Raw genomic sequence first — 22,351 nt, forward strand, 5'->3', positions numbered from 1 at the left:
CCTGCACGATCAGCTGCAGGGGACCTCAGCTCCACAGGGCTCTCTGAAGCGGACACAGCGTGCCGCAACAGGCCGTGACCCCCGCAGCACCGGGCCCCGAGCCCGCCCCTGGCACGGGAAGGAGCGAGCGGCGGCAGCGGCGGCGCCTTCCGGGGCGGAGCCGGGGCGGGCCGCGGCCGAGCCGTGCCGTGCCGTGCCGTGCTGAGCCGTGCCGAGCAGGGCCGAGCCGAGCGGCACTATGATGGCGCAGCGGGCACTCCCGAACCCCTACGCGGACTATGACAAGTCCTTGGCCACCAGCTACTTCGACGCGGCCGGGCGGGTGAGCGGGGCTGGGGTGAGGCGGCTCCGGGGACCTGCCCCCGGCCGTGTGGAGCAGAGACCTGTCAGGTTACAAACACCGGGGCTGCCCGGTGTACCGATGTTGCCTTCACGTTTTGGTGGGTTTTCTCTCCGCAGCTGACCCCCGAATTCACGCAGCGGCTGAATAACAAAATCAGGGAGCTGCTGCAGCAGATGGAGAAGGGCCTCAAGTCCGCCGACCCGCACGACTGCACCGCGTACACTGGCTGGGCAGGTAGGGTCGGGTCCCTGGAGCAGACCTCTACATCAGGTCCTGGCAAACCGTGGGGCTTTGGCCATCGGAATGCTCATGGTACAGCCACGTCAAGAATGGCACTTCTTCTGCATGTTTTAGTCCATTAGAACAAGGGGATGTCTTTCTCCGGACTCCCCATTTTTGAGGCAGGTTTCGTGCTGCAGAGCAAAGACCACAGTGTCGTAGGGCAGGATTGTATCTAGTCTTGGTTAATAGTGCTGGACTTACACAATGGAGAAAGCCAGCACTCGTTTGAGAGCAGGTCAGGTTTCGTGCTGCGAAGACCACAATGTCGTAGGGCAGGATTGGGTCTAGTTAATAGTGCTGGACTTACACAATGGAGAAAGCCAGCACTCGTTTGAGAGCAGGCATGGGAGCTTTCAAAGGGACAGGCTCCAAGTGTACCCATAGTGGGGATGATGACAACAAAACCAGTGCTCCATCCACTGCTCCATGAAGTAGGCAGGTGTACATGGTAAGTCATTTACCTGCAAGGAGCCCTTGCATCTGGCAGCAGTGAGCTTAATGGCCTGAGATAATGTCTATCTTCTCTGTTCGGGCTGTAATTTATCTGATGACCTTGTCTGATTGGAAGATTGCTCCATTCCTGTTCCCCAGGTAGTGCCACTCCATTTAGTGAGCGCTAGTTTTGCTCCAGTGCCTTCCAGAAGGAGCAGAAATACTAATGTGAGTATAACAAAGTGTGGAAGCCTTCCTCATACTAACTTGTGTGCAAAGCTTCCAGGAACTTGTTTTTCTCCTATTCTGCATTTGCAACCTGGTTTTCCTTCCTTGGAAGTGTGCCCTGCCTTTGCCTCCCTGTTTCTACCCAGTGGTGCCAGGGAGGACACACCTTTCTCTGTGCCCCAACTTCAGCTGCTGCTGTGTGCTTTGACATCTCTCCTGCCTTCTGCGCTGTGCCAGGCCCTATTCAGGGACCATAGGGTAGTTGAAATCAATCTCATGCTTGCTGCAAGATTTTTTTTTGGTGCTGCTTCTTTTCTTTTTGCAGTATGCTGCAGTCTTAAATGGCAGGTTTCTACAGTACAATCTGGGTGTGGCTGGCTGGTGTGTGGGTGCTGTGGAACTTAATGCCAACAGTTTGCTTATGAGAGTGGTGTTGGTGCTAAACTAACGTTGCAGCTTGATGACAGCAGCGCTAGAAGTGCCTGCTTCAGAATTTTAGTAAGGCAGACAGACACTGAGAGCACTGAAGAGCAGTTCAGAAGAAATGCTAGGATGCCAGTATTAAATTCCAGCGTGGGAGAACATTGATTTCATCAGCTGCTATCTTGGCTGCACTCTGCTCCTGCTGCCAGTGAATTTATACATTTCTGCTGAGTGCTGGCTGATTTCACCTTGGCAGACATGTTCACTTTTCCAGTCTGTGTGACCCTGCGCTGGGGTCCCCTCTGATGAGACCTGCTATGGTAAGGGTGGTCTTCAGTCATGATTTTAGAGTCTGCCTCTGGCCAGAAAATTCAGAAGACAAAGCAGGAGGATAGTTGATGTTAGGAGTACTCTTGGGGAGAAGGAAAACACTTTTCCCCAGAGGCTGTGTTTCTTTTCTGAAGGTGGTCCTAAGGTACTTCTTGTTGGAAAGCGACTGCAGTTATGAAAAAATGGTTGAGAACTCTGGTTCAGGATTCCAGCTTCTTTTCATTCGGGAGTTTCTCAAGAGAGATTCTTCTCTTTTCTTCCTAGAGATCATTCCTCAATGGGCACACAGCCTTCTTTCCTTGGCTAATAGGAAAAAAATCCATGGACAGATTTCCTGGAAGTCACAGCCAGCATGATGAAGTTTGCAGATGTTACACTGTAACTTTGTCACCCTACCTTCTTTTCCAATTCTAGCTATATTAATTTATTCAGAGCTGGTTTCCAGAGACAAAATTAATTGGGCCAAGACAGCAGCTTTTTCCTGTAATTGCTTGTGTAGGAAAGGCTTGTTGAGTATCTCCTCATGTGAATCATTGCCCAGCAGTCTGAAATAAACCCTCACTCTCGTGGCCGCTAATAAGGGAGATTTGAAATATGGCTCTCTTGGCACAAACTCTGTGAAATGTAACGTACTTGAGTGTACTATATTACACTCAGTAATACACAGCATATGCTGGCACTTTACTCTGGGGCTCCTTTCTTTCCCAACACACTTGACAGAGCCCTGTTCCCCCAGCGTGCACTCGTGCCAGGGAAGCCACGGCTTCTTGGCACGTGAAGTTGGAGCAGAGAGAGGGAAGGACTCAGATTTTCAGCTCAGAGGCGGTGAAAACACACTTTGGATCAAGATTATCCAGTGCATGGCTGAATGCCCTCAAAACATATTTGAATCATCTTGTTACGTTCTCATTCAGCTCCCCATAGAGATCAGGGCCCCATAGGCAGCACCTGGTACGTGCCTGGGTACAGACCAGCCTCAGCTCTTGTGTTCTGCTTTGGCTTTTCATCAGTTTAGGGAGACTGCTGGAAGAGTTTTTTCCCTAATCTGTTTCACTGGTATCACAGTGTTGATTGAGGGAAGCTGAACTGCTCTAAGCTAATTCAGAGTCAGAAGCAGTTCAGATCCTGGTAGAAGCACAGCAGCCTCATTCATTTCCAGACAGATTAGCCTGAGGATACTGAGGGATACCTGTATGCCTGTTGGTGTTTGTGACATGCAAAAGGCCTTGCTCTGAAGACTATATTGACTAGGAGCATAGCTGATGGAAAGGGAATGGAAGGAATTCATTCCTGTCACCAGGTGACTGCAGAAGCCAGAATGCTCCTGAGTCCAGTGCCTACTGGACTGTTGCATCTTTCCAAGGTGATGAGCTATATAAGGGAGAGATTCACCTTCCTCCACACTGTGGTAGTTCACTTGGAATTTTTTTCCCATGCAAGCATCCCCTTCTCTGGCAAGTCTTAGTTATGGGGAGCCTCTAAAACTGCCCAGTAAGTTCAGCTGGCTCCATCCACAGGTTTTGGCTGGCCCATTGGCAAGTAGGGATGAGGAGCAGGGCTCAGTTGTCTTTTGAAAGGAAAGCCATGTAAGAATGAAATTACAACTCAACCAGTTCAGGAAAACTTCTGGAAAAACACTTTTCATTCACTTTAGTGCAATATGTTGTGTTTTAACCTCAGAACCCAGAGACCTTACATTTCTTTTAGTCCTGTTCAGAATAATGGAAATCCTCAGATAATCCCTACAGAACAAGAGAAAGTGAGGCTGCATTTGCTGAGAGATAATAGAGTGCTTTGGGTCACTCACATAAACCACATTCCTGCCAAGTGCTCAGCAGGTAGTTTTTGTGAATTTTCTGTTCTTGGAGATAGTCAGTGTTTGACTGGACAAGGCCCAGAGCAATGGCATGCAAATTTGAGGTTGACCTTCCTTTCAGAGGGCTGGAGCACATCACCATTGATCCCTGCTAACCTAACCTGTTGTAGGATTTTGTGATGGGGTAAAAAGGTTAACAGAAGAAGCTCTGTTACCCAGGTTTTAAGGCAGGATAAATGCTTAGGCATCCTGAATAATCAATCATGCAGTTGGAAGAGAAGCTGCAAACTGGTTCCTCAGCCAGTTCTGAACATGAACTTCCAGAGATGTCTCACTGTTGCATGCAGTGTGGCTTTGGATGCATTTAGGAGTGCAAGGTAGCATCCCATGTGTCTGCACCAGGAGAGGTGCTAATTTTCCTTTGAGCTGGGCAATAACACTGGGCCATCCATGCTCTTTTACCCCATGCCTGACTTAATAAAATAGGATCAGCTGTCTCATTAGAAACCATCAGGCTTTATCACTGTGCAGAGATAGGTTTCTGTTTCTTCCCTCTGTGTTTGACACCCTGCTTTGAGGCTGCTGGCTCATTTACTGCCCTGGGTCAATACAAGATCTCTGAGATCTTTATAACTCTAGGTGGTCGGTTTGGAACAAAATATCCTCTTGTGGCAACCTCCTTTCCTTGGCAGAAGAAGCACAGCTCAGCTCCTGCTGGGCAAGGAGGCATGTTCAGGACAGTCTAAGGGCATAACTTGCTTGCAAAGCAAGCTGCTTGCAGGCCAACAGAAGAGCAAGTCTAAACTTGCAGAGAAGTTGAGGCACAGCTTCTCTTGGATCAACAGAATGGTCATGTGGATGAGGTACTCTTTCTGCCTACTGCAGAGCTTCAGCTCACATTTCTGCCTACTGCAGAGCTTCAGCTCACAAGCAAGACCTTACCTGGTATTTCCAGCAGTGCCTGCTCTGTTGAAAGCAATGGCTGCTGAAGTCAGGGCATCAGCACAAGCTGGCTGTAGCTCTGGCACAATTGTCTGTAACTCCACTGCCCCACTCTAAAGAAATCTCTAATGCAAAGCAGCCCTCTGCACCTACCCTGCAGGAAGGTGAGAGGAGAGTTGCTGTTTACTGTCCTTGTGAAGGTGTTCACTAAGCAGGCTTTGTGAGGCACACAGGATTGACTTTGGCCTCCCAATTCCCTGCAATGAGCAAGCATCTTGGGCATTGACACTCAACTCCTGTGTATTGGCTTTCTGCATGCTGGAGTGGCTGTTTCAGTCAGCAGGGCCCTGGTGGGCTGTCAGCAGCACGTGTTCAGTGCAGTCCTGTACCATCAAGGATGCCCTGATGCATTCCCCATCTCATTCACCTCTGCAGCAGGGGCAAGAAGCAAAAAACTTGGACATCTGAGAAACTACAGAGAAAAGGGTCCAGTAGTAAACAATCAACAGGACAAAGCCCAGACATCTCTGGCAGTAGCGGGCCACAGCTGGCCACTGTATGGCAGTTCTGCTTGGAAACAGTCAGAGGTCACAAAATTAGGTCACATTTCCAACTAGGACACTGAACATCAGACCTCCAGGGCGCACAGAAATGGAGCAGATCCACAGCCTACCTAGCTCCGTGTGTCTGGTGGTGCCATGTTTGTATACCACTTAAAGCATGCCAAACAAACACCCAGTCAGTCACAACCTACCCAGTCAGTTGGGGTGAGGAATATTGGAGAGGGAGTGAGGTAGAGCTGTGGAAGAGCTTCTGCAGAGCAGCACTGCCTTAACTGAACCAAGGTCACCGTGTGGATACTCTTGTCCCTGACCTGCACTGCCTCTGAAATACTCTCCCTGCACCTTGGCACACAGGTTGATACCATCTATCTCACCAAGGTGACTGTTTTATATTCCTCTGCATACACCTGTCAACATTGCCTCTTCGTGCTTGTGCCTGCCTCCTCTGCTGCCTTCTCCCCACTGGGGCTCACAGGTGCCAACAGAGGGACCAGCAAGCTGAAGGCAGCACTGCTTGTGCCCTTCTGATCAGTTTGGGAATGAGGAGTTCCTTGAGGAATTGTGTTGATTTGGCATGGCCTGATTTTTGGTAGCAGGAGAGGGCCACAGGGGTACCTTCTGTGAGAAGCTGCTGGAAGCTTCTACTATTTTCGACAGAGCCAATCTCTGATGGCTCTGAAGATGGATATGCTGCTGGCCCACTTACAGAGGTTGGTAACTCCTCTGTGATGACACACTTAAGAAGAAAATCAAAACAGTGCATGCACAGTTTTTTCCCCAGGGGTGGGGAGGCACCGTGGCTGCTACCATGCTGGCACAGCCTGTGGCAATACAGCACTGTGACTGAAAGGGCAGGGCCGGGGTGGTGGCTTCTCCTTCCTGGCAGCCCACATATACAGAGATGTGAGCTGAACAGAGAGACTATGGACCTGTGGAACCTGCAAACCTTGCTTTTGTTTTTAACACCTCTCTACATGAAGAAAGGCATTAAACAGCTCCAGTGCTGCTGCAGCCGCCACTGCCCGTGCAACGGTGGCAGGGCTGCCTGGTCAGCAGCAGAAACAGGATGAGCAATTAATTCCCTGGCATGGAACCTAGATGAGATCAGCTTCTCAGTGCTACAGGATCCTGCAGGAATCTTTGAATTGGTGGGAGTTGTTGACAGTGGTACTACAAGCAGCAGTTTGTCTTCTAGTCAGAAAAGAAGAGGAAGTGAAGACGTGGGCGAAAACATGTCAGCACCAAGGTCAGTGGAAAGAAAGAGGGGGAGAAGGTGCTCCAAGTGTCAGAACCAAGATTCCTCTGCAGGCCGTGGTGAGGACCATGGTGAAGCAGCTGTGCCCCTGTAATGCATGAAGTCTGCAGGGGATGCAGAGTTCCACTTGCTTCCACACTAGAGCAGCCTATCCTTAAAAAACTATACCCCCTGGACAAGTGACCCATGGCACAACAGCTTTGGAATGACTGTTTGCCCATGGGAGGGACCCCACATCATAGCTGAGAAAGGACTCCTCTCCCTGAGTGAACAGAAGAAGATCTCAAGTGACAAACTGACCAAAACCCTCATGCCCTAGCTCTCTCTGCTGTCAGTTGGAAGGAGGGGGGGGAAAAATGTGTTTAAAGGCTTATTTTACTTCTCATTATCCTCCTCTGACTCTGTTAATAATAAATTTACTTTATACCTTTAAATTTGAACCTGTTTTGCCCTTAGAGTGTTTTTTCTCCCAATCCTTATCTCAACACACAAACCCTTTGTTAATTTTTTTTCCCTTTCATCTGCCCAACTATAACAGAAGAGATTTAACAACAAACAGCTTTCATGCGTACCTAGAGTATTGCCAGTATTAATTGACAAGAGGAATGAATTGAGAAAACTGGCTTTAGATGCAATTTGTAAGACCTTTCAGTTTTAAATAAAAAGGGAAAGTGAATGTTTTGGGAAGCAGCTTCATCCTTTAGTCAGTGGTTTTTTGGAGTCTTTCCAAAGATGCTTGGGCCCAAGAGGAATGGGGGTAAGAAATGTTTTAAAAGAGGAGAGGCAAAGAAATCAGAGGAAAACAATGCTGAGATTTACTTTCTAAGAATTCAATCCTTGCAGTGGTCTTGGCAGGGTATTTATGTGCACAATTAGGGTGGTGTGATGGCAGTGAGAATAGAAACAACTTACAAAGCTAGTATATAAAAGCAGATAAGTTAAGAGTGCAAGTTGTGCTCAGATAGCTGTCAGGCTAATAAGAGTCTAGAAGATGTGCTAGGTACGAAATAAATCAAGGAGAGTCACTTGACATTTTCTGGCTGGAAAAGGAGGGTTCCCCTTTAAAGAAAGGCTTCGTTTCCACATCCTTACAGACTTGAGTGATGGCACTGTGCAGCTGAGCTCTCTCTAGAATTGCTAGCACTGAATTGCTTAGAGAGAGAACAAGGTTATTAGCTTCAGCAGGAAATGGAAATTTTATACTTAATGTACATGTGGAATTGAATTGTCTGTAACATGAAGCTTTGAAGATTACCCATGCAAAATGAGAAAATTATCCAAGTTTGAAATTGTCCTCAGTACCTTGGACTGTAATTTTGCAGCACGCTTGCTCCCTTGACCTTAACACATCAAAATCTGCAGAGATTGGCTCTATTAATTTAGGCTTAATGCAGGACCTGAGTCTTCTTAGAAATGGTTATTGTTAAGGGGAGAAATAAGCTCTTCTCAAAGTGATGTAAGCCAGTGGATTTTTTTCAGTGCAGGTTTGAGGATGGCTCCCAGATCAGAAGGATGGTTCAAGTGTGACTGACCTGTCAGGCACAGACTTACTGAGAGCTCCTCATTCACCTACTGAAAGCTTCAAGAGCTGGGTTAACACAAGGCAGAGGCAAAGGACAGCAATTGATGTGACTGCTCAGTAGCAGAACTGTTTTGGTAGCTGGCCAGTCCATTGGAAACCTCTGGTGAGCACCATCCAGCCTTTTCCAGTATTCCAGGCAGCTGTTTGTGTTTCAGACAAGGGCTGATCTCATGAGTGATTGCTGTAGAGGAGAATTGGGCAGTCCCTTTTTTCTAGGATGCACCAGTCCTTGCTTTAGGGCCTAGGACTTGCCCAACAGCAGGAGATGATGTCCAGGGAACTGCAGCAACCTTGCCAGTGCTTCCCAGTGGAAAGGAATTAAAAAAGAATCATAGAAGGAAATTTTTAAAAAGAGTCAAGTATGATGTCTGGATTTCCTAAGGATGCTGTTTCTCAGTGCTAATGATGTGTCACTTTTTTAAAAAATCCAGTCCAAGCTAAGTGACCCAACCCCTTACCCCCTTAACCATGGGGAAAAGATAGAGAGGGTGACAATTCTGTTTTGCCCAAAGGCTGGGGTTTTTTCCCCCTTCACTGTTGAGCATAAGTCACAGGTAATTTAGGTGGGTTTTGTCTAGGTCTCATCTTTTGCTCCTTGCTACTAAAATTGTATGGAAATGTGTATAAAATTTTATGCAATTCTGTGCTGTTCTCCAGGCCTTCCTGGGTCAGACGCTGCTGTTGTCTTGACCTGCCATCCACTCACAAGCAGCATCAAGTTACAAGGAGATGACAAAGCAGGAAAAGAAGCTGTGGGTTATGTCCCTGAGCAGCCTGTCTGTCAGGCTTGTGCCCTAGATGAGGGCCAGGCCAGACTTTCAGCTTCACTGAAGTGACAACCATTTCTGGTGGATGCAACCTTTCTGTTCCTTCTGCAGGCATTGCTTTGCTGTATCTGCACCTGTTTGATGTGTATGGAGACCCAGCCTACCTTCAGGTGGCCCATGAGTACGTGAAGAAGAGCCTGAGGTGCTTGACCAGGCGATCCATCACTTTCCTGTGTGGCGATGCCGGGCCCCTGGCAGTGGCTGCTGTCGTCTACCACAAGCTGCAGAACCAGAAGCAGGCAGAAGACTGCATCATCCGGTAAAAAAAATTGCTTATGTCTTTGACCAGACCTTCCTCATGCTCACAGAGCTGGTCTGGGCTTGTATTGGGCACTCTCTGACAAATGTGAATACATTTTGTTGCAGTCTTGTGTGAGAAATAGTGCAGTAACTTAGCGAGGCAGCACAAACTTTTCCTGCCCTGGTAAAAGAGGTGGTTTAAGGATAAACACGTTTGCGTGGCAGCCTGCAAGCTGGGGAGAAAGGATATTGTTCAGCTGGTACTGCCATCTTAAAAATAATTCTGATAAACACAGGAAGAAAAAAGTGCCCAAATTAAAAACAAAAAAAGCCAGAAGGTGGGGTTTGGTGTTTTTTGAGAACGTTTTAATTTAGCTTTACAGTCATTTTGATGAAAAGGAAAAATGTGGTAAGATTATTAGATTTAATTTTGGTACTTGCTTCCACTTGCTTTTTATTAGTTGTCTTTGACTTAAACCTAAGATTGACAGCATCCCTTTCAACTGCAGAATGCAGCTGGTTATGATTCATTTATTTCTATTTCCTGCCTTTCCTCGACTGTTTTCACATGCATTTTTGCAGGGTACTTAAGACAAGAAAAGGACAAACAAGCAAGCATAGATCAGCATGTGGCAGAGGAAGGAAAATAGTTAAGGAGATGTAGTTGCAAGCATTTCTCAGTTAAAGGAGATGGGTTTTAAGAAGGTGAGAAACAGCTCTGTAGAGAGTGTCTACTCATACCCGATCAGCACAAAGAAAGACAAAACCCCTGACAATTCAGAACACTGACTGCCCTTAAGCAGCCATGAGTAAGTGAAGCATAATAGCAATTTAAAAAAGCCACAGGTGGGAATCAGAGGTGTCTGTTGGTTGGACACCAAGTTCCACTCCCTTAACTAACTTCTGGTTTATGTAGATATAATCAGTCTGAGGACAGAACTCTTTCTTTATTCTGATAATAATCTGTGGGTTAGATTTTGCTTTGATAGAGTGGCAAATTCACTATGATTAACATATTTGTTAACAAAAAGGGAATTCATCTATCAGACAGTACTGGTCAGTTGTGGTCACTGCATAAGTCCCAGGTTGTAAAAACAATCCCTAATTCATGTTTTCTTGCTGAGGTCTCCCCTCCCCATATCCCTCTTGTTCTGCCTGTGGTTTGGTGGCAGAATGGAATCTTGTGATTAATTTTGCACTGCCATCTAATGGTATAATAAAGTCAGAACACTGGAAATTGGTTTCTTCATACATCTGGAAGAGGAAAACAGAAAAATGTGGCTTTCTCAAATGAACAGTTACACTGTCCTTACTCTGCCACCAATTCCCAGAGCAGTTAGCCTAACTGTGCTCCTTTAAAATAGAGTATTTCTTTGAGAAGTAGCTTCCTAAATCAAAACTCTTACATGGTTTTTGAGTATCCTGTTTAGTTACAGGACAATTGCTAAGCTGTGCAGTGCAAGTGCATAGAAAGAGCACTTTTATCAGAGCTGGGGAGAAGAAGGGCCTCTCTGCATTTTGTCCTCTGTCTTTTAAAGTACCTCATCTTTACAGAGGCAGTGGAGAGAATCCATCAGCCAGGTTTTACCTGCAGTGGAACAGACAGAAGCTTGCTTTTTCCTAAATGAGTTCATGACCAAAAAATGTGCTTTTTTTGCTCTAGAGAGACTGATGTTTCAGGGCAGCCTATTTTCCAAGAGCCTGTGAAAATCTGAGCCATGTTCTAGGAGCCCTCTTTTTCCTGTCACCTCCCACCAATTGAGAAGGTCAAAGCTTTGCTTTCAGAGCCAATAATGTACAAAAATCCCATTTTACTCTACAGCTGCCTTGATTTCCCTCTGTCCAGAAACTGCTGATTGTTGACAGTTGAGGTGATAGGCTGATCATGTGAATAGGAGTGGCTCTTCTTTCAGAGACCACAACTTACCCACACACCTGAGAAATGCATTCTGCATGCAGTCAGTCCAGCAGCATCCCAGGCATCTCTTTTTGAATGCATCAAGCAGAAACTCCTGCAAGGCTTTCTCTTCTGATGATCCTGCTTGAAAAGCAGTTAGAGGTAAAGCAGTAATGCTCAAAGAACAGAAAATGGTCCAGTTGCTCCAGATTTCCCCATAAAAAAAAGATATCACATCCAGAACTGAGAAAATCCCTAACGCTGCTATTACAATTCACACATCCATCCATTCCTTCTGTGTCACCTGACATTTCCTGACATCTCAGAGCTGAACAACATCACCAACTTCTCTTCTGGCCAGCCTGCTGCCAGGCAGAGTCTATCTGTCCAAACAGCTCCTTGGAAACCCTCTTCATCTGCCTTCCTTGGACTCTGCAATAGGCACCACGAGGCCTTTCCTTTCAGCTCCAGCAGCAGGGAGATGAACCCATGCCTTGGGTGTAAAGTCTGTCTCTTGGGTTTAAAGAAACCTCCCCCATTGAATCACCAGCCAGCTTCTCTTCTGGCCAGCCTGCTGCCAGGCAGAGTCTATCTGTCCAAACAGCTCCTTGGAAACCCTCTTCATCTGCCTTCCTTGGACTCTGCAATAGGCACCACGAGGCCTTTCCTTTCAGCTCCAGCAGCAGGGAGATGAACCCATGCCTTGGGTGTAAAGTCTGTCTCTTGGGTTTAAAGAAACCTCCCCCATTGAGCAGTCCACATGTCAAGTGGTACAAGAGCCAGTCCACCTTGACACACTCTCTCTCCTTTCTCCTTCAAAATCCCTGTGCACTTTGAGGCCAGTGCCAAGGGAGAAGTTTTCTGCTGTGAGGAGTCACAGCCCAGCATCCTCTCTACTTGAGGCATTTGGTTCCTTCTTTATTTTGCAACACAGTGTTGCAAAGTCCCTGGAGCCCAGGGAGCTAAGGCACCTTTTCTGTTCTTCACACTGCTGTGGCAGGGAAGATCAGCACACACAAAGCTTTTCCTGGCTGGTTCACAGTCAGAGAATAGCCTTAAAGCCACTTATGCTGGTATTTTAAAAGTGATGACACTTTTCAGATTGCTGTCTTACAGGTGAAAGAGTCTATCTGTCCAAACAGCTCCTTGGAAACCCTCTTCATCTGCCTTCCTTGGACTCTGCAATAGGCACCACGAGGCCTTTCCTTTCAGCTCCAGCAGCAGGGAGATGAACCCATGCCTTGGGTGTAAAGTCTGTCTCTTGGGTTTAAAGAAACCTCCCCCATTGAGCAGTCCACATGTCAAGTGGTACAAGAGCCAGTCCACCTTGACACACTCTCTCTCCTTTCTCCTTCAAAATCCCTGTGCACTTTGAGGCCAGTGCCAAGGGAGAAGTTTTCTGCTGTGAGGAGTCACAGCCCAGCATCCTCTCTACTTGAGGCATTTGGTTCCTTCTTTATTTTGCAACACAGTGTTGCAAAGTCCCTGGAGCACAGGAAGCCAAGGCACGTTCTCTGTTCTTCACACTGCTGTGGCAGGGAAGATCAGCACACACCAAATTTTTCCTGGCTGGTTCATAGCTGGAAACAGTCAGGGAATAGCCTTAAAGCCACTTGTGCTGTTATTTTACAAGTGATGGCACTTTTCAGATTGCTGTCTTACAGGTGAACAGAAAAATAAAGTCAAATGCAATCACACTGCTACCTGCTGCCCTGACAGGGAAGGACATCCAGTCTTTCTGGAAGTGTGATGAGAGGTAAAACAAAGGAAAAATTGCATCTAAAGTGAATTGGGCTACAAAGCACCAGTGTGAAGTGCTGTCAGTCTCTGTTAGCACTACAGGAATATCACCAGCTTTGCAAAATCATAATAAAAAAGTGGCAAAGGCAATACTTGACTGCAGCAGACCTCACTCTGCACTTTTGGGCTAAAGCCTGGTGCCAGGCAAGCTGTCCTCAGCCAGCCACAGCACTCCCACTTTGCTAAGCTGTCCTCACTGCTGCTCAGTTCTACCTAGAGGATATTTCTTCCATGTGCCACTGGCAGCTTGATGTTAAACAACTGTGTAGCTCCACCTCTTACTTAGATTTTTAGCTCATGGAGACACCTCTATCTCACCTGACAGAATAGTCCAGGCTGTTTGTAGGCATGGAGAGGAAGGGGCTTCTCTATCAGAACTTTAGAGCATTGGGGGTGAGATTTTTCCACATACCATTAGCACTAGCTTGACTTTCAAATATTCCTTAGGCAGCCAAATTAAAAGGATAGTCCCATAATTTGAAAGTGGTGATTTTTGGCAGAGTATCCACCTTGCCAATAACATCACAAGGAGATAATGGTGGGCAGCCTTTCCAGAGCAGTCGGCAGCTTTATGCTGACCATTTCTTTTAGCCCAGGTTTCTCCCTCCTGTAGCTTTCCAAGCTGGTGCTGTAAAACCCAAGCACATAGTATGAGTGCATTGTGAAGAGCAGAGCAGACTGAAGCAACCAGCCAAACAAAAGGCAGAAGGGAAGGGGTGATTCCACACCTCCTGCAGCTGGAAAGCTGAGAGCCAGAGCCTGTTCTGACAGCTCCTAGGGCACAGCAGCATGAAGGAACAAACCATGGTTTTGAGCTCCAGCCTTCGTGCTGGTTTACATGGCTTGGAGTGTAATGTTTGAGTGCATTTCCCTCTCATCTCCCCCAATGAATGTTTCATTGCAGTTTGCTGCACCTGCACAAGGCTGACCCACGAGTGCCAGATGAGCTCCTCTACGGGCGCATGGGCTATCTCTCTGCGCTGATATTTGTGAATAAGCACTTTGGAGAGGAAAAGATCCCTCAGAGTCACATTCAGCAGGTACTGAGCCTTTTGCTGATTTGTTATCTGTCTCCTCCCATGCAACTCATCTTGGGGCAGGTAAAAATCAATGCTAGATGTAAAGAACTCTGGCAATAAGGGAGAAAACACATCATGGTATGGCTTTTCTTCCAAAGGGACAAAGAACCACTTCCATGTAAGTCCATAGGCAGTACTGGACTGGCATACATTTCATTCCACCCTCTGCTTGGGCAGAAAAAAAATTCTTGTTCTGTGTCAGAATACTCGCTGTGCTTTGCCCGGGGCAGCAACATTTCCCTCACCCACATTTGTTCCCATCCCTTCACAGGTCTGTGAAGCAGTTGTAGCCTCAGGAGAGAGCTTAGCCAAAAAGAGGAACTTCACAGCAAAGAGCCCACTGATGTTTGAGTGGTACCAGGAGTACTACGTAGGAGCAGCCCATGGTTTGGCTGGGATCTACTACTATCTCATGCAGGTAAGAGACACGAGGGGAGGGGCCCTTAGCAGCTGTTTCACATTCCTTTGGGCAAGGAACAACATTTCAGTTGGCTCTTGGTAATGTCAAACTGGGAAAAATGCCTTGTCTGGTGGACCTACCCATGTGTTTATCATGCATTTCCAATTGTAAAGGTTTTCTTCAAATCTAAGATTGAATCTCTGACCTTGAAGATCTGTGGAGAAACGTGACTTGCATTAACCAGCAGTGTCACATAATGGAGGCCTGTAGCTCAGCTGGGTCTGAGTTTCCCCCTCATGTTAATTGCTTCTAAATTATTCACATTTGGTGGTATCTGCTGGCTCCCTGCATCTTATGAGATGGTTACTTAGAGCAGAGTGAGAATCTCTGAGAGAAAAGCATGGTGAAAGAAATTGTGCTTATAGTGGGAAAGTGGGAAATGCCTTTGTATCCAAAGCAGAACCTGCTTCTAAATGTGAAAGAGATGGAACTTTGGTAAAGGAACTGAGTTGAAGCAGGCAGAGCAAGACAAGAGGCTGGGAGATACAGTACCCCTTTGCTTTTGATGCTTTCTCACTATTTTGCACAATTCACTGGAGCTCTGTCAGTATTCCCTATTCTGGCTCTGAAAAAAATGAGGGTGATAATTCCCCTATGAGGGTCCCTTTGTGCATATATTTACAGTGCTTAGAAAAATAACAGCAAAAAATACCATTGAATTTTTAAAGCATTAAAAGCACCCATGAGCATCACAAATTATTTTGGACTAGAAATAGTCTATAATCTTTTATTAGACATAACTCTGAGAGCAGGTGGAAAAGGAAGCCACCAGGTTTCAAGCATTTGAGCTTTCCTTCAGGGCTGTCAAAGTTAAATTCCATGTACAGGATCAGTAGAAGTCCTGTGAATATAACTTTTCTGATGCTCAGAGAGGAAGAGGTGGTTGGTGGTTTTTAAGTAGAAGATTTGGCAAGAGGGGGATGCAAGGTGATTATTACCCAGGAGCACAGAATAGCAAGCTAAGACAGCAATGTGCTGTGAACCTAAATTTGTACCAAGTCCCTGAGCTTGCTCCCAAGTGGCTGTTTTAAATAATTTTAAGTCTCCCATAAAATACTGCATGGGCTTTGTGCTTCTCTGCTATATGAAGTAAAAGCCTGGATCAACCAAGCATAATGCACAAAAACCCTTGGGAGAAGCAAGCGTGTGAAATATGGAGAGGAAAACATCTTTTATCTCTAATGGTTTTACAGCACAAGTATTGATTTTTAATTTTCCTGTTACCAGCTTGAGAACAGTGTGTACATTGCAGTCTGCCATGGGAAATTAGAACTGCACAGATTTCATGTCTTTGGGACACTGAAGCCATTCCCTTGCCTTCATTTGAGGTCAGCAGTGAAGTCAGCCTCTTGAAATTACCCAGCAACATCTGTGAAGATTCAGAATTGCAGCCTGCCAGCTGGGTTGGCCCAGCAGCTAAGGGATGAGATGCTCTAGGTGCAAGGAATCATCCTTGATACTGATTCTAGACCTGAAGCTATTCCTGCTCGTTTTTAGGAAAAGCAGCAGCAAGCTCTCTTGCTTAGAGGACCAGGTGACATGCTAGGAATAGTCTTTTTTTTCTGGGATGCAAGGGTAGGACTGGAAATAAGTTCCTGCCAAAAGGCACAGCAGCCAGGGACTGGTTGGGTAATTGTGACGTGTGAAAGCCCAAACCAAAGAAATTACTTGATTTACAAGGAGCAAGAGGGAATGTAGCCATAGTTGACTTTGTTTCCACCTTTTGGGCAGACCTTAGGGACAGACAGAATGGTAATTCTCCCTGATTTAAATGTTTTCTCTCTCTTAGCCTGGCTTTGGAGTGAGCCAAGTAAAGCTGCACAACACAGTGAAGCCCAGCGTGGACTATGTCTGCCAGCTGAAGTTCCCATCTGGGAATTACCCTCCCTGCATCGGTGACACCAGAGACCTCCTCGTCCACTGGTGCCATGGAGCACCAGGTGTAATCTACATGCTTCTCCAGGCATACAAGGTACCAGACACCCTGCAAAAACCCTTCAGAGACCCCTAAATGTGAAACTTCCTCTGGAGAAGATGCTGGAACACCCCCTTTGCTTGGAAGTAGGATGGTTTGTCACAGTGAAATCACCCCACACTAACCTTTGATACAGAAATTAGTCTTTTAAACAAAGATTTCTGAACATACCCATCAGTTGTGTGGGCTGCCCTGTTTCAGGTGGTGGATGGTGACAACTAGTTGTGTGTGGAGTAATGGTCTTACATCCCCACTCATGATACCAAAAATATCCTCCTGTAAAAGTAAACAGCAGAGGCACTTTACCAGGACACCCAAGCCTCTGCATCCCACAGGGATGCTCTTTGTTCATTTCTGAAAATACCCATCAGTTGTGTGGGCTGTCCTGTTGCAGGTGGGTGGTGACAACTACTTGTGTGTGGAGTAGTGGTCTTACATCCCCACTCATGATACCAAAAATATCCTCCTGTAAAAGTAAACAGCAGAGTCACTTCAGCAGGACACCCAAGCCTCTGCATCCCACAGGGATGCTCTTTGTTTGGAGGACATTGCCTCAGCAGGGACAACAGTTTCTTGTCTCCACAGGTCTTTGGGGAGCAGCAGTACCTGAATGATGCCCTGCAGTGTGCAGAAGTGATCTGGCAGTATGGGTTACTGAAGAAAGGCTATGGGCTGTGCCATGGCACAGCTGGCAATGCTTATGCCTTCCTGGCACTGTACAACCTCACTCAGAACATGAAATACCTCTACAGGGCCTGCAAGGTAAGAGTGGGTGTGAGGCAGTAGAGGGCCTTATTCACTTCTGCCTTCTACAATGACTGCCTTTGCCTTTGAAATCCAATTTCTAGCATGGCAGACATGCAGCTAGATCTGACCCGCTGCACCAGAGTAGTCCTTTAGTGCAGTCACTGTCTGACAGCCTGTACAGAAGGGATTTCCCTCAGAAGCCTTGCTCTGCAAGGGGTAGTGTGGGGACAAGGGATAGTATTTTCTTCTCAAGACTTGCCTTTAACCAACTCTGAACACTTTTTGTACCTCTTTTCTCAGTTTGCAGAGTGGTGTTTAAGCTATGGGCAGCATGGGTGCCGGACTCCAGACACACCGTTCTCTCTCTTTGAAGGTAATCTCAGTCTCTAGCCTTGTGTTTTGCTCCTGGATCTAAGCTGTCCTAGCACCAAGGAAAACAGAATACAAGCTCCACTGGAGTCTTTGCAAAACTCAGTGTAGAGGACAGAAAGGAAATTGTACCCACTGGGTTTTTCTACCCTTGCCCAGAGGGAGTCTCCCTGTAGCACAGGCTAATGCTTTAGCTGCAGCATCTTGTCCTCTTTGACTCCCCCCACAGACTTACATACAGATCTCAAGGGGAATTCTTTCATGGCTACAAGCTTCCTTTTGGTTATTTGTAGCCTGGCTTCTCAGTCAGTCTCTTTTCCGTACATTTTTAAGGATTGAAATCCTTCATGAGTGTTCCAGTTTGATTCTAAAGGTGAGGAACAAATGGGCTGCTGTTACAGGCCGTGGTGGCTCCTGTGGCACTTTGTGCCTCTTGCTGACAGCTCCCCCCAAATCTGCCATCAGCAGGTATTTGCTGAAGGAGCCAGCCCCCCAGGCTGCTGCAGCCCAAGGGACAGCCGAAATTCTATCAGTCAGGACCTTGGGCAGCAGTTTCAAAGAGCAGAGTTTGACAAAGCTGCCCAGTGTTGAAGTTGCAGATGGGTAAAGCAGAAGGGAGGGAGCTGGAGCAGAGAAAAGACCCATGACATTTTGCCAGGTACTTTTCAACATTTGATTAACTTCAAAATGCTTCCCCACTGAGGTACCAAAGTTGCTTGGGAAACCTGGGCTCAGACCTTGAAAATTATTTGGGACCTTTTCTTTTGTCTTCATAACTCATTCACTCTCTGGATAACTGAGAAAAACAATGCCCAAAAGGAATTTCTCTGAAGCACAGTGTGTTTTTTTCATCCTCAGGAATGGCTGGAACAATTTACTTTCTTGCTGACCTGCTGGTGCCTACCAAGGCCAAGTTCCCTGCATTTGAACTCTAAATCTGAACCCTGCTTGGCAGTTTGCTGCCTGTATCCTTCTGCACTTGGAAATGCAGTTCCAGGCTGCTTTCTCCTTTTTCCAGACTCACCGTTGTTCACCTAACTGAACATCAATCCATCCTCCTGAGGGCATGCTGAGTTCTCTAACATTTCTAGTTGTCTCATTATATTGTTTAGTTTAAAAGACAGAATGCAGGCTTTGCTGGTGTCCCTTAAAAACTCAGGGCTGCAGGTGGGAGCAGGGAGAACTGTACAGTATTTTATTGGGTACAGAGTTTTGCTATTTCCTGTATCCCATTTCCTGGGAAGACGTTTTCTATTGAATGTAACCTGGGCTATTTAACTTCTTTTTGTGCTAACAAATAGTTGCAGGAATTTAGCTGCCTTTGGAGAACAACAGATGGAAAACTGAGACTATTGCCCTGGAAGTTGTTTTCAAGTGTTTTCTTTCTGAGCACCCAGAGAGCAGATGGTTCAGTGTCTGGGCTGTGCCATGTGAAGCGAATGTGATGGACTGTGGAGTCTTATGTATATTTTTAATATCATATTGCAACTGGCAGAGCTGGAACTGACATGCCAAGGGCTTGTCCTGAGTTTGCACCTATCTGCTCGAAAGGCAAAGGCTCTTCTGTGCATTTGTTCCAGTGACAGACAAGTAATCCACTGCCATATTACATTAAACCTTGCTATTCCATTGGTCATTCAATGGCAAACTCCAGTCCAAAAGTGAGCTAAGCATGCTTGCTTTTGTGGTCTCTTCTTGTTAGCTTTGAGAGTTTATTTTGCAGTCTTTATTTACATTTGTGTATTGGGTGGTGCCAGGTGCCCACCAGCAGCAACAAAGGGAAAAGAAATGTATGCCACTGAGTTCTGACAGTGTTTAACCTGTTAGCTGTATAGATGGTATTTACATGTTTTCTTTTATAAGCTTTCCCAAACCTGGATAATTTGAGTCACTTGTTTGCCTTGCTAATGCTTGTTGTAATTTGATTTGCAACCACTCATCTACCCAACTGGAAAATCTGCACTAGGTTAACTGGCTTTGATGTGTCAGGCAGATCAGGTACCTGCAGGGAAATCTGCTTTTCTGTCCTTAGCTGATGCTGCACCAGTTCACAGAAATTTGGGACCTGGCTCTGTAAACCACTTTCTTAGCACTGAGCATGAGCTAACACTGAGCTCAGGGAAGTTTACAGATGCAGCCACACAGCTTTGTGCTGTTTGAGAGCAGCTCCTCAGCCTGCACCAATGTGGCCATGGGTTTTGATATTTCCAGGGTTGAGCTGCTGAGTGCCTCAAGTCCCAGAAGGGCAGGGGAGAAATAGCAGGGCAGCAGAGCCACTCTGCTGGGCCAGCAATGGCAAAGCAGGACCACCAGAGCTGGCAGGGTTACACTCACACGTGCCTGAATGGAGGGAAGCTGAGCCCAGTGGCACAGGGAGCTCCACGAGAACCTCCTGGCTAGGCAGGGAGCAGAAACCAGCCCTGGAAGGCTGATTTGTTTCCTCAAAGCCCATGCTCCTGCTGCCCTCGGAGGTTTCTGAAAGTCCATCAAAAGGCAGCCTGAATTGCAGAAAAGCTCATCTTGAGGGTGGGCATCCCTGTCAGAAGGCTCATGCTCATGTGGACACAGCAGGCATCCCCTGTCACTCACAGGACCTAAGCAGCACAGGGAGGTGACTGGGAGGCAGAGGGGAGTTGCCTCATCAAACAGCACTTGAAGTACCTCCCAGCTTGGGTGTGATGGCAGTGCAGGGACACTGCTCTGAGCCTGGGTTTCTCCTGGGCACCACTTGTGTAAAAGGAGATGGTTTGTGCAGCCTGGGTCATGGTGGCATGAGAGCGTGATGTCCCAAGGTTTGTGCACTGACCAGGGGAGCATCAGGGCCACGTGTACAACTGTTGAGTGGAGCACTGTCTAATAAAAATGCTGAAACAACCAAACTTTGGGTTATTTCTACCTCCTGCTTTGTGACCAGGATTCATGTCTGAAGAGATCAACCTATCCCACAACAGCTGTGCTGTGCTGGCAGCTCCTGGAGGCTCAGTGGCCTTCCACCCACCTTGAGTGTATTTCACATTTTTCCCTCATCTCCAGTCCATCAATGCCACTCCTGGGCTTTCCCTTGCAGGCTGTGCTTTCATCCCAGGGCATCCTTTTGCACTGGTGTCTCCATCCAAGGCTGCATCCTCCCTCTGTGTCTTCCATTGGAGACCAGAGTCCTGCAGGTTACTGTTGGTTGCACCTAAGTACACCTGTGTGCAGTGCTGGCCACCAAAAGGAAGAGCTGGATCCTCCTAACAAAGCACCTCCTGCTCAGTGAAAGGAGGAACAGGGCACCTCAGGGAGGCTGTGACTGTCCAGCAGCAGAAGCTCTAAGACCAAGCTGTCAGGAATGGTATGGATAGAGGTGATTCTTCCCTCCAGCACAAGCATCTGTTAAGTTGCTTGAGTTCCTACACAACCTGGTTTTCTACAGTTTATATTAATGTTTATGGTAAAGGTCTTGAGGAAGGGAGTCCAGCAGTGAGGATGAGAAAACAGCATAGTGCACTTTCTCTGGTTACCCTTCCTTTCTCACACAGGGCTTTGGTGTGGTGCTGCCCACTTCCACCCACCTTTATGCCAAGGGGAGGGAGCAGGACCAAGACAAGGTTTGAAAACTCAAATGGCTCTGTTTCAGAAAGCCACTTGAGAGGGGCTTTATCAGACGTGTAGATATTTGACACGTGTTGCTGGTTGTGTTTGTCCATGGTGGTGGTCTGTTTAAAAGAAAGAAAAAAAATATATAAAATAATGTATATTCCCAAGAAAAAAGTAAAAAACATATTTTGAATGCTTTGTCATCTGTGTCAGTTTGTGTTCACCTCCTGTGTACACAAGTGTGATCAGCAAGATGAAGAACATCCCAAAGACTGTTAACCAAATGCCATCTGTATGTGTGCATGTCCCCCGAGAGCCCAGCACAGTTTCAGCTCTCAAGGGCTGACAGCAGCCTCAGCTAGCAAAGATGTGACATTGAGAGAGTGCAAGAGAGCAACAGATAGTGCTGTGTCTGCCTGAATTACTTCATTTCTCATTCCTACATATTAACTTTTTAGATGCCCACCAATAGCAATCAGCATGGACACTTAATCATTGGCCAACATTATTTAAAGTTTTTTGACCAAAAAAATCCTGACCTGAGCTGTTGTCAGCCCCCCTAGCCTTAGCAGTCAGACACACTGAGCTGATAAATCCATTTATGAACTACCACTGCAGGGATTTGATGCACCCTGGTTTCCCTTTGAAACCACTTTGGAGCAGGCTGCTGGTTTGTGGCATGGCAGATGCTCTCCCAGAGTTAATAGGGGAAAAGCACAGCAGAAGGGATCTCAGCCTCCACAAAGCCCAGCTCATCCCCCTGCCCCAGAACAGGCTGCTTCTACCTGACAGGCTTGGAGCTGAACCAGGTGGAGAGTAAGGGTGGCACATCCTCTAAAAGCAGCTCTGGGAGAAGCAGCCAGTGGGCCCCAAAGCTGCTGGCTTACACAAGTTATCTAGCCAGGCCTCACTGCAGCACTAGGTCATCTTCCTTCTCCTATTTTATTTTTTTTTTCCCATGTTTTTGCACCTCAGTGTAATAGCTTGGCCAAATCTGAGTGGGGTTCTTTCAAGGCAGCACCCAAGGGAACATGGCTGGGTCCCAACAAGACAGCAGGTCCTACTCCAGGCGAGTTCCCAGCACATACAGATAATTTGTAGCACGAGTTTTTGGGGGGTTTTTTAATCCTTTTTTTTTTTTTTCCTTTTTTTTTTTTTTTTTTGCTTTTTTTTTCATTATGA

At 46.7% G+C, this 22,351-nt stretch overlaps 1 protein-coding gene across 1 annotated transcript; it reads left to right on the plus strand.

Moving 5' to 3' along the window:
* The first annotated feature begins 168 nt into the window (after positions 1-168).
* Positions 169-20,464, plus strand: LANCL1 (LanC like 1). The gene is made up of 9 exons (XM_039728818.1): positions 169-322; positions 460-577; positions 9,075-9,282; positions 13,865-14,000; positions 14,311-14,457; positions 16,289-16,471; positions 17,060-17,236; positions 17,522-17,594; positions 18,449-20,464. Exons 1-9 carry the CDS (start codon positions 239-241, stop codon positions 18,523-18,525), a joined length of 1,203 nt encoding a protein of 400 aa, XP_039584752.1. The 5' UTR covers positions 169-238; the 3' UTR covers positions 18,526-20,464.
* The last annotated feature ends 1,887 nt before the right edge of the window (positions 20,465-22,351 follow it).

This window comes from Passer montanus, unplaced genomic scaffold, assembly GCF_014805655.1.
Source record: "Passer montanus isolate IOZ18808 unplaced genomic scaffold, ASM1480565v1 scaffold66, whole genome shotgun sequence".
NCBI lineage: Eukaryota > Metazoa > Chordata > Aves > Passeriformes > Passeridae > Passer > Passer montanus.